At 35.2% G+C, this 16583-nt stretch overlaps 3 protein-coding genes across 3 annotated transcripts; all 3 read right to left on the bottom strand.

Annotated features, from left to right (window-relative positions):
- Positions 1-2031: 2031 nt before the first annotated feature.
- On the bottom strand, positions 2032-3336 carry LOC121378056 (uncharacterized protein F54H12.2-like). The gene has a single exon (XM_041506156.1). It carries the CDS (start codon positions 3334-3336, stop codon positions 2032-2034), a length of 1305 nt encoding a protein of 434 aa, XP_041362090.1.
- An 844-nt stretch (positions 3337-4180) lies between these two features.
- LOC121378055 lies at positions 4181-5317 on the bottom strand. The gene has a single exon (XM_041506155.1). The coding sequence runs from the start codon at positions 5315-5317 to the stop codon at positions 4181-4183; it is 1137 nt and encodes a 378-aa protein (XP_041362089.1).
- A 5986-nt stretch (positions 5318-11303) lies between these two features.
- LOC121377706 (multiple epidermal growth factor-like domains protein 10) lies at positions 11304-15716 on the bottom strand. Its single transcript, XM_041505786.1, has 4 exons — positions 15615-15716; positions 13925-15007; positions 11980-12076; positions 11304-11766 (listed from the first exon to the last, which is right to left on the bottom strand). The coding sequence occupies exons 1-4, from the start codon at positions 15646-15648 to the stop codon at positions 11520-11522; spliced, it is 1461 nt and encodes a 486-aa protein (XP_041361720.1). The 5' UTR covers positions 15649-15716; the 3' UTR covers positions 11304-11519.
- Positions 15717-16583: the final 867 nt, after the last annotated feature.

The raw sequence follows: 16583 nt of genomic DNA, 5'->3' as shown, positions 1-16583 counted from the left end.
GGTATAAGTTACAGGAATACATTTAAATATTTTAAGTAATATTTATTATATAAAGAAAAAGGTTACAGGAACAGCTCTGGTAAGCAAACAATTTGATCAATTATTTTTAAAATTAATATTACAAATTATTTTTAAAATTAAGATTACAAATTATTTTTAAAATTAAGATTACAATTTTTTTTTTTTTTTAAAATAAGAATACAAAAATTATTTTACCAATTTGTTTAAAATTAAATGATAAAGTTTGTTTAAAATTAAATGATAAAGTTTGTTACATTTGTAAAAATTCATAATTTGCAAAATTGTCTGCTCTTCCAAAACTACTCCTGGATAATATCTAACTGATTATAACTGTAAGTTGTATAAATAATTATAAAACACTAATGGTAAAACATTGATTGTCAATAATTATAAAACACTGATTGTAAAATAGTTATCAAAACACTGATTGTAAAATAGTTATCAAAACACTGATTATCAAAACACTGATTATAAGTAATTATCAAAACACTGATTATAAATAATTAAATACTGATTATTACAGTTATAACCTTAATTTGTATAAAATAATCATGTATATTCTTACTTTAAACATTAATTTTCATAAAATAATGAAATAATAAATTAACTATGTTATGATAGAATAGTTAGTATAATTAAAACATGTAATTTTTACATATAAAATAATTAACATTAATTTGTATAACTAAACATGAAATAAGTAGCAATGTAATGAAAAACAAATTAATGAATTAAAAAATAATTATATTTCCTCATCAGAGCTTTTCTCACAAAACCTTGAGGAAATTAACTAGGAAGGTACAGAAGCAATGTCATGAGTAGGAGAGGTAGTAGCAACGAAAACACGAACAACGAATTAAGAAATAGAAAATAATTATATTTCCTCATCAGAGCTTTCCTCACAAAACCTTAAGGCAAGTAACTGGGAAGGCTCAGAAGCAGTGACATGAGTAGGAGTGGAGGTAGCTGTCAAAGACACAGAGGTTGTGCAAGGTGTATCGGCAGGATCACAAACATGAGTGAAGGTGTCACGAGGTACAGAGGGAATATCAAAGAATGGCATAGGTGGTGTATGTAAAAGAGGTTCAGAAGGTGTATCCGGAAGAATAAGAACCGTGGGAGTGAGAGGAATGGTAGGAGTTGGAGAGTCAGAAGTGTGGGTGAGTGGAATGGTAGGAGTTGGAGAGTCAGAAGTGTGGGGAAAATCCGCTGTAACTTGACATGATGAATTACGTGTTCAATTTCTAACAGAGTTAACTCCCATTAGGAATACTATTTTCTATATATATATATATCGATATATATCGATATATATAGTGTTTAAAATATAACAAAGCATCGTTTTCTGACACATTGTATTTATTTTAAAAGATGTTTGAATTACAAGGAAATACATGATTTGATACTAATTTATAACAACAACAACAACAACACATATGTAGTTAACAACACATAAACTGCATACATGATTGTGTACAATATTTACATATGTTTGTATTTAAACATAGGCTATTAGTATGTGCAGGGAATACAAGATGGACTACAATATTTAAAATATTGACATATGAAGTTGGTTACGAATATATCATTTTGTAATTTATCTTCACCGAACTGATTCACAATATCCTTCATCACCAGTTCAGTTTTACATTTTTGTAACAAGTAATATAAACAATAACATCCACATGTCTTAGCAGTGCTCAACTGAATGGCTTTGCTACTGTAAAAGTAAGATGCAGAATGCTTTTTAAGAAATGAAACAAACTTTGTGCTATAATACTCGGGTGGTTTACCCAAACTGTCAAAAAACTCTCCTTTGTTTTTATCAAAATAGAACGCAACCCAGTGCGTACCGGGAAGGTGAGATGGGTCTGTATTGAGAATACACCCCCATCGTATTTGTTGGTGTGTTGTTCGCGGTAGTGTATCGCTAGAGTACACACCGACAATACGTGAACGTAGATCTAGAGCACAATTTATCGCACATTGAATTTGTAAACCATTCATGATTTATCTAACAATCACGTTTCTTGTTTGATCTATTTCAATCAAACTAGGAAATTCACCATACACTATACAGCTGACTGTCTTTGTCAATGCAGATTTAAACTGTACTTCTAACCGTAAATTACCACTCTTAAGCAAAATTAAATAATTCGAGTCAACAAATACGGCTTTAAGACTGAACACAAATAGTCCATTTCCAAAAGCAAATTCCGTTCTTTCAATGTAATTTCCACTGTTTTGATTCCAATTGTTCAACCCCTCGAACAAATTCACGTAGGCGCTCACGTCGTCTCCTTCGATGGGTCGACCAGGCACACTGACACCATCTAAATACAATGCCACCGTTTTCACAAATGAACTCTGAAAATTAAACGGGTTCTTTGTATAAGATCCATTCACACCGTCTCCATTGACAAACCCAACAACCAACCTGTTTGGACACTGCGACTGAAACACACTATCCCAAACATAACTCTGTTGTGAAGAAGCAATACTGCTTATTTTAACCTCTGTTTTAGTGAATGGATACAGAGTGTTGGACTTTTCAAATAGCTTGTTGTGCGTTAAAATAAGAGCACTGTTAATTTTCAGTTTACATATCTTAAAATAAATATCTTGCAGGTCGATCTTGTACTCCTGACCCGACTTGCCAGACATCAGACAAAAGGGGCTTGAGGTTCGAAATAATTTAACAGTTATGTCCACACCATTCACAAGGTACCTGCCTATGTTAAAAATATCTTCACACAGGGGTCCTTCCATAGTAACCGTTTTACTGTCTGCAATGAACGTTCCTCGATCTGATAATCCAGAATTGATACCAGTAATGGGATCGGTGCTTTCGATATCCGCTTGTGTTTCTGCGGTGTCCTTGTAAAACAGCTGAGACTGAAGTTGAGATTTTTTAGCGTCTTCTCCGTAATTCAGTAAGGTTTGAATATATGCTTTGTAGGGATAGTGATTGTTCGCCGAACTCACTAATTGACCTTGTAAATACACCGCGACTTGCGACCACAGAGCTTGCATGAACAGATTTACTGGAGCCACGTGTTCATCTTTACCCAGAACCGTTCCGTCGGAGTGACTCACTTTCAGTTTAACATGCAAACGACTTCGTTTCAAATCCACGTAGTCGCTTCCACTGTTAGAAATTTGGAATTCAACTGGCGACGAATCAGTAATTTGACTGACTGGTCTGACGTCTACATAGTAATGTTGAAACACACTTGTTTGATATGGAGGCATAGAAAACAGATCCAAGGCACTGGGTAAACCTTCCACAAAGTCTTTGTCCGTGAGCAGCGACATATTGTTATCTGTTTATACAAATATATCGTTTTCGTCAATAGGTGATTTATACCTCGATGCGGGAATTCGTTTTTTCTGTGGTGTCATGCGTCTGACCTTTTTGCTTCTGACGATTTGTTTGCCAGATTTTCTTTTTATTAGCCATCTTGCGTTCTTGTTCAGCTTCAGCACGTTCTACCACGTCTTGTGTCTGAGATGTCACTTATATTTTGGCTGTTTTTGTATTTTTGTTGTTGTCGACACTGTTTACATGCCTCGGTATAATAGGAATCATGTAGGAAAACCACTTGTCCTTGTCATTCCCAACTCCAGATCCCACGTGCTTGTTAAAATGAACAACATTCTTTGTTTGCTTATCAAAATACTTTAACCATTTACTGACATCAGGAATGTAAAGTTTTCGATCCATGGTAAATTACTCCAGAAATGGAAAATGTCTCAGAAGTAATGTCACACTCGTGTTCCCTTTGATAAATGAAACCGGAGAGCCCAACACTGTTCTTATATGTATATCAACATACGCACTGTCCTTCACTACCACGGGTATGTTCCACAGTGTGTTAAACTGGTATCGAGGACCGTCTCGTAAATCGACACGTCTCAGCAATGCCACCAACCCATCACCCACTAGACTGCTGTCACATAGATTACACAACACGTCCACTTGTAAATCGTTCATATTGTGTATATCAGTTACTCCAAAATTCAAATCCACGAGAGACACAATCCAAACACGTGCAAACGTTAATCTTTGGTTTAACTTTACGCGAAAATGATAGGGGCTGTTATCAGGAAACACCGCTTTGGAGTCAGTGCTCTTCAATAGAATGTACTTCTCCATGACTCACACAGTTTTCAGTTCACCTTCTTCTACGTACGAATCGAAACTAGGTGGCCACCCTAACCACCGAACTAAATAGTACACTTTTCCCTTTTCCTTCTTTTTTTTCAGCACTTTTTCGATTTTCCACAGAATGTCTTGATTTTTATTAACTTTCTGAAGTTCAGCTGTATAAAATATACCTTTCAGCACTTCATCGTGAAAATCACGCAGTTTGTATACTGGAATACCTTGACGTCTACTTCTAGAATGGATTTTGAACAACTTTTCTGTCCACCTCAAGTCTTGTTCCTTTGTGAACGATTTTCGCAAATAGCTGATTCTAGTTAAATCACCCACTTCAAATACGAATTTTGCTAATGGTTTCTTTACTTTAAGTTTCTTAACCATGGGTTCGACGTACAGATGACTCCACACTTTAATTTCGTTCACTTTATTTACATCAGCCGGTGCCCACAGTCCCAGGGACGAGTGTACTGTATTGTTATAATTGTGTACTAGATCTGCTAAAACGTCTATGTATTTTTGTGTATTGTTGTGAGTCGTAAAACGCGCAACAAGGCTCCGAAGCGTCTTAATAATTCGTTCCGCAAAATTACTTTTGATATCTTCATTCTGCGTAACAATCAGTTTAATGTTTTCTTTTGATAGAAACTGCTTAAATACCCCTGCGAACTCTGAACCTTTGTCTACTCGAACTTTCTTGGGTACACGTTCGTCTTTTAAAATTGTTTTGAAACCTTCTAACACCGTCTCCGGTTTTTTGTTTACTAGGGGTATGGCCCACAGATATCTCGAAAGAATGTCAATAGCTATAAGCAAGTATCTAACTCCATTGTTTACTTTTGAATGACGGCTGACGTCCATTAAATCCATGTCAAACATCTCATCTTTTTTGTTAACCCGTACTCGGAGACGCTTGAATGAACGGCTCACTGGCTTGTGAAGACTGTACGCATCTTCGTCGTTCAACCATTGTGTTACTGCTTTCAACTTGTACGTTTGTAAACCACGTTTCTTTAAAGCGTAGTGAAACGTCTTCGGTCCATAGAAAGCTCCAGCGTCTCTCGGTTTTGTATAATACTTTTCAAGTTCATTCTTTTCAGTTTCGTTGACCTTAGTTTTCACTTTGCGTACCATGTCTGAACTGAAATAGCGTAGTATATAACGTTAATTTATACACACATACATGTTTACTTTGCAAGTCGATCTTCCAAACGTAGAATTTTAAGTACTTGTTCTTTTAAAATGTTCATCCACTCTACAGTTTTAAAATTAATATTCAAATAGTCTTTGCATTGATACTGACACAAAACAAATCCAGGAGTGTTTAATAAAACGGGATCTGTACAAAGGAGACGTTTCCATCTACCAATGACGTCATCTTCGTTCAGTTCAACCCACGCAGTCGTGTAGTAGCGTTCGAGCATATCCTCGTGTGGCAGTGTTTTACATGTGTGAGTTCTCTCCTCGTCGAACATGCATCCCATACACATTTCTTTACATAGTCGTTGAACCAGTTTGCATACTTCAAACGAATAACTCAGGGTTAATAAATTTTCCAAAGATTTTCTGTTAGTAACAATATCCACTTCATCCACGAACAAACGAGTTGGACGTATTTTCCTGATAATTATTAACTTGGAACTGCTAGACAAATCGCAGAAAGAACTTTTGGCATCCATCACACATTCAATACGTTTCTTAAACCAGCGATTCGAAATTTTCACTACAGTTTCATCAAGATTGCATTCCGATCGCAACACGTATTTCCAACTAAAATAGACAGCTCGTCTGTTATCACTAGTGCTCATCTTCGAACGTAATCACTAGAAATAATTATACTTTTTCTTTATCTTATAACAGAAATTCAAACGCTTTCGTAAAGGGATGAGTCTGATTGGGTACATTTGGACGAATGGAACCGGTTTCAAACAGTTTTCATACACAAATAGATATTGCATCACATTTATAAATACATCCTTTCAAAAACCCACTTTCAGTAATGTCATTTTCAAATGTACTTTTCAAGTGAGCCAATCGCACTCGTTACAACATACTTGAAAGATAACAGATACGCACCGATTTGAACTGGTATGTCCTTCAAAGATAAAAGTATGACACGCATGACCTTGAAAGATAACAGGTATGACATGCATGACCTTGAAAGATAACAGGTATGCACCCATTGTACTGGTGGCGTCGGCCATTGTTCCGGCGGTGCACGGTGGCGTTTTCCATTGTATTCCATTGTTGTCCCCGCCACGTATAAAATATACTACTGATATAAAGATAAAAATCTAGTTTGTATCCCTCACCAGAGACTGTATCCTCCCCCCCCCCCCACCCTTCAAATATCGTTCCTACAGGCCTATACAAATGTAAATAATATGTAGAGGGTGAGGTTAGGAACCAGTTCCTTTTATCTTTAGGATTTTGTAATCATGATTTCAAACCAACTGTTTCAGGTAATTTGCTCTACATACTGTAATAAAACACATTTGTTATATATTGGAATAAAATTAAAATAATTACAATATATTCAGTGTTATTTTCTTTAATCATTCATGGAGCAAGAAGGACGTCCTGATGAAAATATATTACAGGTAAAATATATTACAGGTAAAACAAAATAATATATGATGCTTATTCCATGTGGTAACTATTGTTAATTTTTCTTTAAACTGATAGATGCCAAAAGTGATTAATTGTATTAATTGTAATTTGAGGGTACGTAATAAAACAGGCCCGTAGGAACTGGGGGGTGGGTGGGGGGGGGGGGTGCCCCCAACTTGTGAGCTTTTCTTTATCACATTAATTTTTGCCATTGTAACCAAAATCTGATGTAGAGTTTATGCCCGGTCCGTCAGTGCCCCCCCCCCCCCCCCCAAGTCATTCCTACGGGCATGTAAAAACTAAATCTATTCAAAGGAGTATATTGGGTGGTTATAGGTTTGAAATGGGGTTTTTTATTGAACATTTTATTTCATGCACTTTTATACATTTTAAACAGCAATTATGTTACTATAATCTATCGAAAAAATTAAACATTATATATATATATACATAAATTTCTGACATTTTATAATACATACATGCAAGTTTACTTTCCGCGCCCTCTGGCAGAAACCCAGGGTAGGTATTAAAATAATTATTTGGATAGAGTATTTTTAATATGACATACAGAAAGCATTGAAAAGTACAATTTTATTATGCTTTAATAATCAACATTAGCTTTAAAACTAATTAACCATCATTCCTTCTGGCCACAGTACATATGTTCTTCCTGCCAAAGTGATAGCATTTTAATTTTAATGACAATATACTGAACTGACGATAAACATTGTTAACTAACGTAATAATTCACGTTTTGAAGGTGTTTTGTTATAAGGTTAACAAACCAACTAGATCGAGAGACGTTAGTATGGAGTCGTTATGGGCTGTCGGTGAAAATTAATTTGGTAATTATAGGTAAATAAATGTGAAGTTTAAATATTCGTATGTGAACAAATTGCAATAACTTTATTTAATGTATATCTTAAGTACATACTTGTTTTAATTTTCACATTGTAAATGTACCATAACCTGCTGTATTTAGTTGGTGTAAAGCCCGTTCGACGACAATAATGCGTCCATGTTTTAAAACAACTTTCGTTTTTTTGGAAATCGAAACCATTATGTTGGCCGTTTCTTGGGATGCATTGCTGTTACTGTTGCAGTTAAACACTACGCAGTTAACCATCATATAATTACGTCGACAGTATATAATAACACTAATTATCTTGTAAATTAAATTTCCGATACACCTGGAGACAAAAAAAGAAAGAAAAGAAGACGACTAAAAGGCACAACACGTGTACCGATATTGCTTGGTAACTCTCATCGATGACGTATTGCCTCGCTTTCGTTCAGATCTATGCATAATCCCGCCCACTTCTGTTTTTACCCCAAACCTAAGACGCGCAGCTGACCGGTGCCTCGCAGCGAGCCGGGCGTTAGAGTAATGCGGTCTTTGACGCTAACTTAATCCATTATACACTACATGTCTTTTGGTGTCCGGTCTCCTTTAAAGCCCTGGAACAGATTAAGGATTCATGTGCATCCAAGTATATTATTTTTACAGACTCACTTTCGTGTCTCCAAGCTCTACAGTACATGAAATTGGAGCATCCCTTAATTGGGATGGTGATACGAAAGTGTGTCTTTTTATCAAATGCCAATAAAGATGTTATATTTTGTTGGGTACCCAGCCATGTTGACATTAAAGGTAACGAAAAGGCATATGTTGCTGCCAAGTCTGCTTTGAACTTGCCTCGTGTCCATGCTGGTGTCCCCTACAGTGATTTTAAATTTCATATTAACCAATATATCATTTCGACATGGCAAGATGATTGGGACGGTGCGGTTGCGAATAAGCTTCATTCTGTCAAGGCAGTCCTAGGAGAGTGGCAGTAATCCTACAGCCGGTGCAGGAAGGATGAAGTAGTCTTATGCCGTGCCCGCATCGGCCATACAGATTTGACGCATTCATTTATTTTCAAGAAGGACCCTCCTCCTCAGTGTGAATACTGTCAGTGTGCGTCACATTTTGGTGCAGTGTCATCATCCCAAACCGACGAGAAATTATATATTTGGGAACAGAGATGTTTTGGAATCATTTAAATTACATCCAGAACTAATTGTAAAGTTTTAAAAACACTTTGACTTCTATACAAAGTTTTAAAATATACTTACCTTGATTTTATGTATTATATTATACTTTTCTCCCACATCTCTTTACACTGTGGTTTTACATGGATATATATAAATATTTCAATATACTTACCATTTGTGACACCCAATAGCCGATATGCATTTTTGTGCTGGGGTGTCGTTAAACAAACATTCATTCATTCATTCATTTGAACAGACAGCACAGATAGCCGAGTGTGTGTGCAGGACATCGTGCTTGAACCTTAATTGGACATAAGCATGAAAATAAGTTGAAATGAATCATTCTTCGGTTGGTAGATGGTATGTTGTATCCTGGTACTTGGGGTGGACAAAGGGTCGAATGGTTTTATACAGATAGTTTTGTTTCTCTTGTTGCCGTTGTTTCATTCAAGCGAGACGGCCTGCCCGCTATTGCATTTCCGCTCGCAAAGCAGACGACATTAGCGAGAAATACTTAAATTTTTAATGAAATAACTCCAATATCAATATTCAATTAAATATTTACTGAACATTAGTCACATATAATTTAATCACGAACATTGGTCCCTCCATCTACATGTTAATTACTTCAAATGATGGAAGAAAAAAACAAACAAAAAAACATAGCTGACCACGGTGAAACATTGGGATTTAATTTTAAAGAAGCATGCTCATGGAAACAATACATTTAACAACAATCTTACGTCCTGATAACCTTATAGAAACATTTTAGTGTATACATTAGGATCATCTACATAATTGAACATTCAATGATAGTCTGTGAATATTAAGTATACTGTGCATTGCGTACAAGTTTATTTGACTCTTGACCTCATTTTAACAATCGAATCAAAATAAAATTGGAATAATAATTAAAATAAAAAGTAAGATAATTGTTGCTAATAAGTTGAATTAGAAGTCTTGATGAAATATGACTGCTTTTAACATTAAAACGTTCATGACTACATTTAAATTTGCCACTACTTCACGATTCTGCCATTAAGGAGAAAACAACACTTTTACAACTTATAAGCTTTATAATAAAAACAGCAAAATATAATAAATACATATGTACAATATCTAATAATGGTGGGGAGCGCTATAGCACTATCTAAAACACATTAATGCATGAAAAACCAATACATATCTAAAATAAACGAAATAAACCCTACATATGTGCATGATAAATAATTACGTGGGTAGTAATATGGAAGATGTTAAATATAGACACATCACGTGCGTAAGGAAGCTAAAGACACACATACAACATAAATCTTTAAAAAAAAGATAAAATACCATTTAAAAAAACTAACAATAATAAAATCATAATAAATAAATAATAAATAAATAAACAAACTAAACTAAAATATAGTAGAATAATAATAACAATTAATAGTGAGAAGAAAAAAACAAACAAACTATATAGCACATTATGTGTGTATATATTTAAAATAATAGTAATAATAATAATAATAATAATAATAATATTGGTATGTTATTTCACATTTTAGATACCTCATACCTTTATAAAGTCACTACAAATGAAGTGAAAAACTGCATATTGAGAGTATATCATCCATAGATTTGAAATTTATGTTTGACCTTACTTGACCTTTTCACCTCAATGTTTGACCCTCAAGGTCAAATGCCGCGGTTGTAACTGGTGTTTTCTGAAACCTTAGACAACGTGGAAAGTATTTAGTATGGTTACCCACTTTAAAAACCAAAATGCTATCAAAACCTGTTTAAAGCACCGGATTAGCCGGTCGACTGCAACTTTTAATCTAGTAAAGATGGACTTTACGTAAATAACTGAGAGAAGCTGGATGTTGCGCAAACAAATTAAAACAAAAAGGAAAGGGAACTCTAATAAGAATTTACAATTGCCAATATTGTAAGGTATATTAGCTGTGGGGAATGGATATATAATAATAGTGAATTAATTGGGCAAACATTACAACCGGTAGTTTAGTATTACAGTAGGTTTTATGACCACCAAAGATCTTGAAGGACGACTGGGGTCAGAAGTGAAATTTGAAAGTTGACGTTTTTTATCAGTAAATCGCAAATTTAAACAATAAAAATGACTAAAAACAAAACAATAACAACTGTATGATCAACAGAGTGAAAAAAGAGTGACAGAAATAACGTTCCACGGTGATTAATGCCACTCATGTGTTTACTTTTAGCAATAAGAAGACCTAGTGCTCTACCAGCATATAATTATTATTGAATACGAAGCCAACATGACAGTCCTGTGATAATCACGGTTATTGCTGTCCATTTTAGGCCTAACGTTTCCCTAATCATACAACTTTTGATATAATTTTATTTAATTTCACATAACATAACACACACACACACTCTCTCTCTCTCTCTCTCTCTCTCTCTCTCTCTCTCTCTCTCTCTCTCTCTCTCTCTCTCTCTCTCTCTCTCTGTTTCCGCTAAAACTGTTTTCCTTTTTTCCTCTATGTTGACAGAAGCACAAATTATATATGAAAACATGTTGTAAAAACTAAAAACAGACTATGGTTATTAGCCGATATAGACGGACTGTATTGTGTTACGTCACTCTGCATGTTGCAGTGCTAAACCTATCCTTAGTGACGTCACGCCACTGTCGCGCTGCTAGTTTACAGTCTACCGCTGCTCAATATCTCTCACTGCCATCTGTTGTGTGACCATTACATTTGAGCCGCTGACGTTCCTCAACGTCATCAAATACTTCTGCTAGAGGTGGTATCTGTAGTGATGTCATGGAACTCTCAATGCTCATCAGAAGTGTTTCGCAATCCGTTGCTGACCTACTATCGTCAATCGCGTCATCACTGTGAGACGATGAGTGTATGGATGTCAATGACTGTGCTTCAAAAGACGATTTTTCGCATTTCGACTGGCTGAAAACAAAACCACACCCACACATGTATAATATATATATATATATGTGTGTGTGTGTGTGTGTGTGTGTGTGTGTGTGTGTGTGTGTGTGTGTGTGTTTTGGGGTATGTGTGTCTGTGTGTGTATATACATGTATATGTATGTATTGATATACTGATGCATGTATGTATGTATGTATGTATGTATGTGTGCGTGTGGATTCCTTTAATTACCTGTGCACAATAACTCCAACAAGAATCATAATGATGACTGAGACGATTAAACACAGGAGCACAAAGTTAGGTTTCGTGATGTTCATATACATTCCATCTACAATAATATAGAGAAAAGACGTACAAGAAATAAAGAACAAAGGAAGAAAATATACATAGAAAAACAAAGTACACCCCTCCCCCCACCTTCGAAAAAAACCCTCAACCTAACAACTATGACAACAAAGAAACAAAGGAACAAAAGCCTTTCAATTTCTTTAAGTTGAATATCGGAATTAGTAAGTAACAAGACCTTTGGCATAAAAGCATTTTATTATGTCTTCTGTTAATAATTAAACCTTTATAGGTATGCTAGTAACTTTGTAAAAGGGGTATGGAAAAAAACAATAATAAAAAACAGCCAAAAATTATATACCATTTACAAACTTACTCCTTAAAAAATTAAAGTTTGTTTTGTTTAACAACACCACTAGAGCACATTGATTAAGTAATAATCGGCTATTGGATATCAATTCTGACACGTAGTCATAAGAGAAAACCAGCTACATTTCCCTTAATGCAGAAACGGATCTTTAATATGCACTTTCCCACAGACAAGAACGCACATACAACGACTGGTTGTAACGAGAGACAAAAAAAAAACCCAAATCAGTTGATTGGATCCATCGAGGTGGGTTGATCCTGCGACGCAAGCACGTCAATCGAGCACTCCACGGATTGAGCTAAATCCCGACCCACCTACTCAACACCTACGATATTTATTAAAACGATTGTCACCATATTCTACTACATTTCATTTCATTTCAACTTAATTTTTTGTGCTTATACCTAATTAATGTTTAAGCACGCTATCCTGGGCACACACCTCAGCTATCTGGGTTGTCTGCCCAGGACAGTGGGTTAGTAAGGTCAGTTGTAGTGTAGTTCGTCCAGAATGAAACGCACTTCTTTCCTTCATCCAGACTTATATTTTTTTTTAAAGAATCACCTAATATATAGGAACAAAATAAATGAAAAAGAAATACAGTATAGATAAATAAAATGCTTGCAGTAAAAAACTTAATTTGTAATATATAAGAATAAAATAAATTGCATGTGTATAAGAAGAAATTGTAAATACACGAATTATTAATCAATCAATCAGTCAATCAATCAATAATTTTATTCAAATTATTTTATACTTTCAGACCTTATTACAATCTTTGTATTAGGAACAGTTTTTCTTTCAGTGCACGTGTGTATATAAGAAATAATGTATAAATTAAATACAGGCACAACAAGAGATAAATATGTTGAGGAATAACATACACGTACACAAGAAATAATGTATATCTGGATAAAATACACATACACCATTGTCATAATATAAAGAGGAATAAAACGCATGTGTATCAAGAAATGAATACACAGATCAATAAAATACACGTACAACAAGAATGAATACACAGATCAATAAAATACACGTACAACAAGAATGAATACACAGATGAATAAAATACACGTACAAGAAATAATAAACTAGATCAAGAAATAATATGTAGATACATAGGAAAATGTAATGTGTATTGTTAATAAACTCATTAGCTGGATAATTAATGTCAAGGTTTTTGGGTTTTTTTTTTAATTGTGACTTATTTGTGTATCACTTTGAAACAATGCCCAGGTTTATGCCAAAAATATGTATTAAATAATATACCCAATCTGCGTGGTTATGTGATATTTATATAAATGTGGCAATTCATGGAATAATAGCATTTACTTTAAAAAAAAAAAAAAAAAACAGAGAGAGAAAAAAAACACACACAAAGCTAAGCAAAAAGCATAATAATAATAATAATAAACACAAAAACAAACAAACAAACAAAAAACCAAACAAACAAAAACATTCCCTGATATATGCCGGGGGACAATTTAAATAAAAGAAATGCTCCGTATAAATACTCACCAATGCTTTTTCTTTGATCTTCAGCTCTGGGCGCCATACATGTCCCAGTGAACTGATTACATACACAGCACCTGTCTGCACAAAGACTATCGCAGTTCTCCCCGTAGAGCCCCTCCACGCACCCACTACATCTTCCAGAGTGTTGGTCACAAACAGAACAATTGTCTTCACACTTCTGTTCACAGTAGTTTCCTCTCCACCCACCAACACATCCATCCACGCAGGTTAGTCCTGGATCCATATGACACCCTGATTTCCCACAATTCTTACTGCAGACCTTAGAACAAGTGGCGCCATAGAAAGAAGGTTTGCAGCCATGTGTACAGGTGCCGTTGTCCTGGAGACAGTTATCTGTGAGACAGTTAATAGGGCACCTTTCAGAGCAGTCGTTTCCATAGTAACCAGACCTACATAATTTTAAACACCTGCCAGATGTTTGGTCGCATGGTCCCTGGCAATACACAGGGCAGTCTTTTGTACAGTGGTCTCCCATTTTACCACTGGTGCATTCAGCACTACACAGAGCATTACCAAACGCATCCCTCTGACAATGCACAGACTCGCAGGTACCATTACAAGTATAGTTACAGAAAGGACCGTACACACCGGGCCTGCTGCAACCCTCTTTACATTTACCCATTGGGCTGTCACAGGAGTTGTCAAGACACATCCCATGACACTTTATGTCACACTTCTCTCCAGAGTAACCTAGAAGACAACCATCTGCACACGATCCGTTAGTTTGGTGACAACGTTTGTTAAAACAGTTGGTGCTGCAGGTTTTTGAGCACTTGTCTCCATAGAAACCATCCTTACATCCTTCAGAACACGTGCCATCTTGTTGACAAGATGCACTCCTACATGATGTGGGACAGGATTCAGTGCAGTAAGTACCAGAATATCCTTCTGCACATTGATAGCATTGTCCAGTAGACCTGTCACATCTGTTGCATTTAGTTTGACATTGTGGACAATAGTTTTCAAATGTCCCTTTTGTCTTGTCTTCTACTGTTGCTTCCTCACACGGACGACACGGTGCGTATGGATACTGAGTTCTGAAGTATCCTTCTACACAGTCAGTGTCTGAAAACAGATGAAATATCCTTATGAAAATGTTTATGCATGTACAATCATGAAGTGGGCGGAGTTTACATCTGGCTTTACAAATCTGTTATTTGACTTTACAAATCTGTTATTTGACTTTACAATGTATACATTCAATCCTGAATTATATTGAGTTGACATTTGGCTTTACAAATCTGTTATTTGACTTTACAATGTATACATTCAATCCTGAATTATATTGAGTTGACATTTGGCTTTACAAATCTGTTATTTGACTTTACAATGTATACATTCAATCCTCAATGTATACATTCAATCCTGAATTATACTGAGTTGACATTTGGCTTTCCAAATCTGTTATTATGACTTTACAATGTATACATTCAGTCGTGAATTATATTGAGTTCACATTTGGCTTTACAAATCTGTTATTTGACTTTACAGTGCGTGTAGCTGTTTGAATTTGAAAGAACAATTGAAACTACAATTGATATTACAAGAAACGTTATATTTGATTTTACGACAGTCATACTTATCTTCTTTTCTTTCTTTTTCGACAATACATAAATACTATTTTACATTGCGATTATGTTTACTGTTGCATTATTAAACAATTAAGCAATACCTGTACAAATACCACACGTCTTCATGCAGTGCATTTTAAGAAATGAACCAGAACAGTACTTGTACAAACACAACGGTGGAACTCTGTCTGTACAGGTAAAAGTCACTCCTGAAAGATTACAAGTTGCTAATATCACAAAGGGCATTGCTATAGTTAACTGTCTCATTTGTAACAAAGATTTATGTTAATAAGTCGAGTGTTTGCTTGAGGTGCTTCATATTAAGGACCTAAAAAAGCGGACGTCACTATATTCTTCCAAACGGGCAGTTAATATTAACGAATTTCTTCTAGGAAGTTGCACCTTTAGCCTCCTCTATTAAAATAAACCCTTCCTTCCACCTGTAATGCTGTAAAACTCTTGGTACACTTTCTATAAACTGAAATACCCGGACATATCTCTGAGACCAGTGACATTAAAACTCAGATCAAGTTTTTCGCTTAAGGCACCACACCACCATTTGTCGTGTCATTACTTTTGTCTTGGCTTAATATAGTCCGCTTCTTTTGATATGCTTTTTAAAATATTTTGTGATGATTAAGCATAGGTTGGCCTGTGCAGTATTTAAATAACCCATTGGTTTAAAATTACTTGTTATATGTAGTACTAACTTGTAACAACTGCGTAAGTGGTATAGTGTCACTTGTATAACAGCAACACGAGGCGGTGATGGCTGCCAATTCAAAAAATTCGTGGTCAACCTATGTTGATTTGTTACACAGTATTTCTCAGTTTAGAGCCCTCCCTAAAATTAGTGGCCATATGACCCTCTCGATAGTGTTGTATTGTTCATAGAATATTCTGACAGGAATTACATGGAGTAATTAATGATGGTCTGCAACCTTAAAGACCATAGCATCTAAGCCTGAGACTGAATATGCGCAATGAAATGTGTTCTAAAATATGACTCTTACTTTCATGGCTTTTTTTATTTTCATGTATTTATCAGTAGTTTCAAAGAGAAGACAGTG

This window comes from Gigantopelta aegis, chromosome 7 (assembly GCF_016097555.1).
Source record: "Gigantopelta aegis isolate Gae_Host chromosome 7, Gae_host_genome, whole genome shotgun sequence".
Classification (NCBI taxonomy): domain Eukaryota; kingdom Metazoa; phylum Mollusca; class Gastropoda; order Neomphalida; family Peltospiridae; genus Gigantopelta; species Gigantopelta aegis.
Note: the sequence above shows the minus strand (reverse complement) of the source record. Positions and strands in the feature narration are given on the sequence as shown.

What these genes read in the sequence shown, in the direction of transcription:
- LOC121378056 (XM_041506156.1), bottom strand. Translation starts at nt 3,336, where the DNA reads ATGTCGCTGCTCACGGACAAAGACTTTGTGGAAGGTTTACCCAGTGCC.
- LOC121378055 (XM_041506155.1), bottom strand. Translation starts at nt 5,317, where the DNA reads ATGGTACGCAAAGTGAAAACTAAGGTCAACGAAACTGAAAAGAATGAA.
- LOC121377706 (XM_041505786.1), bottom strand. Translation starts at nt 15,648, where the DNA reads ATGCACTGCATGAAGACGTGTGGTATTTGTACAG. An exon ending in GACGTGTGGTATTTGTACAG is followed by an intron (nt 15,008 to 15,614) that starts GTATTGCTTAAT and finishes ATCTGTTTTCAG; the next exon opens with ACACTGACTGTGTAGAAGGA. An exon ending in AGATCAAAGAAAAAGCATTG is followed by an intron (nt 12,077 to 13,924) that starts GTGAGTATTTAT and finishes ATATTATTGTAG; the next exon opens with ATGGAATGTATATGAACATC.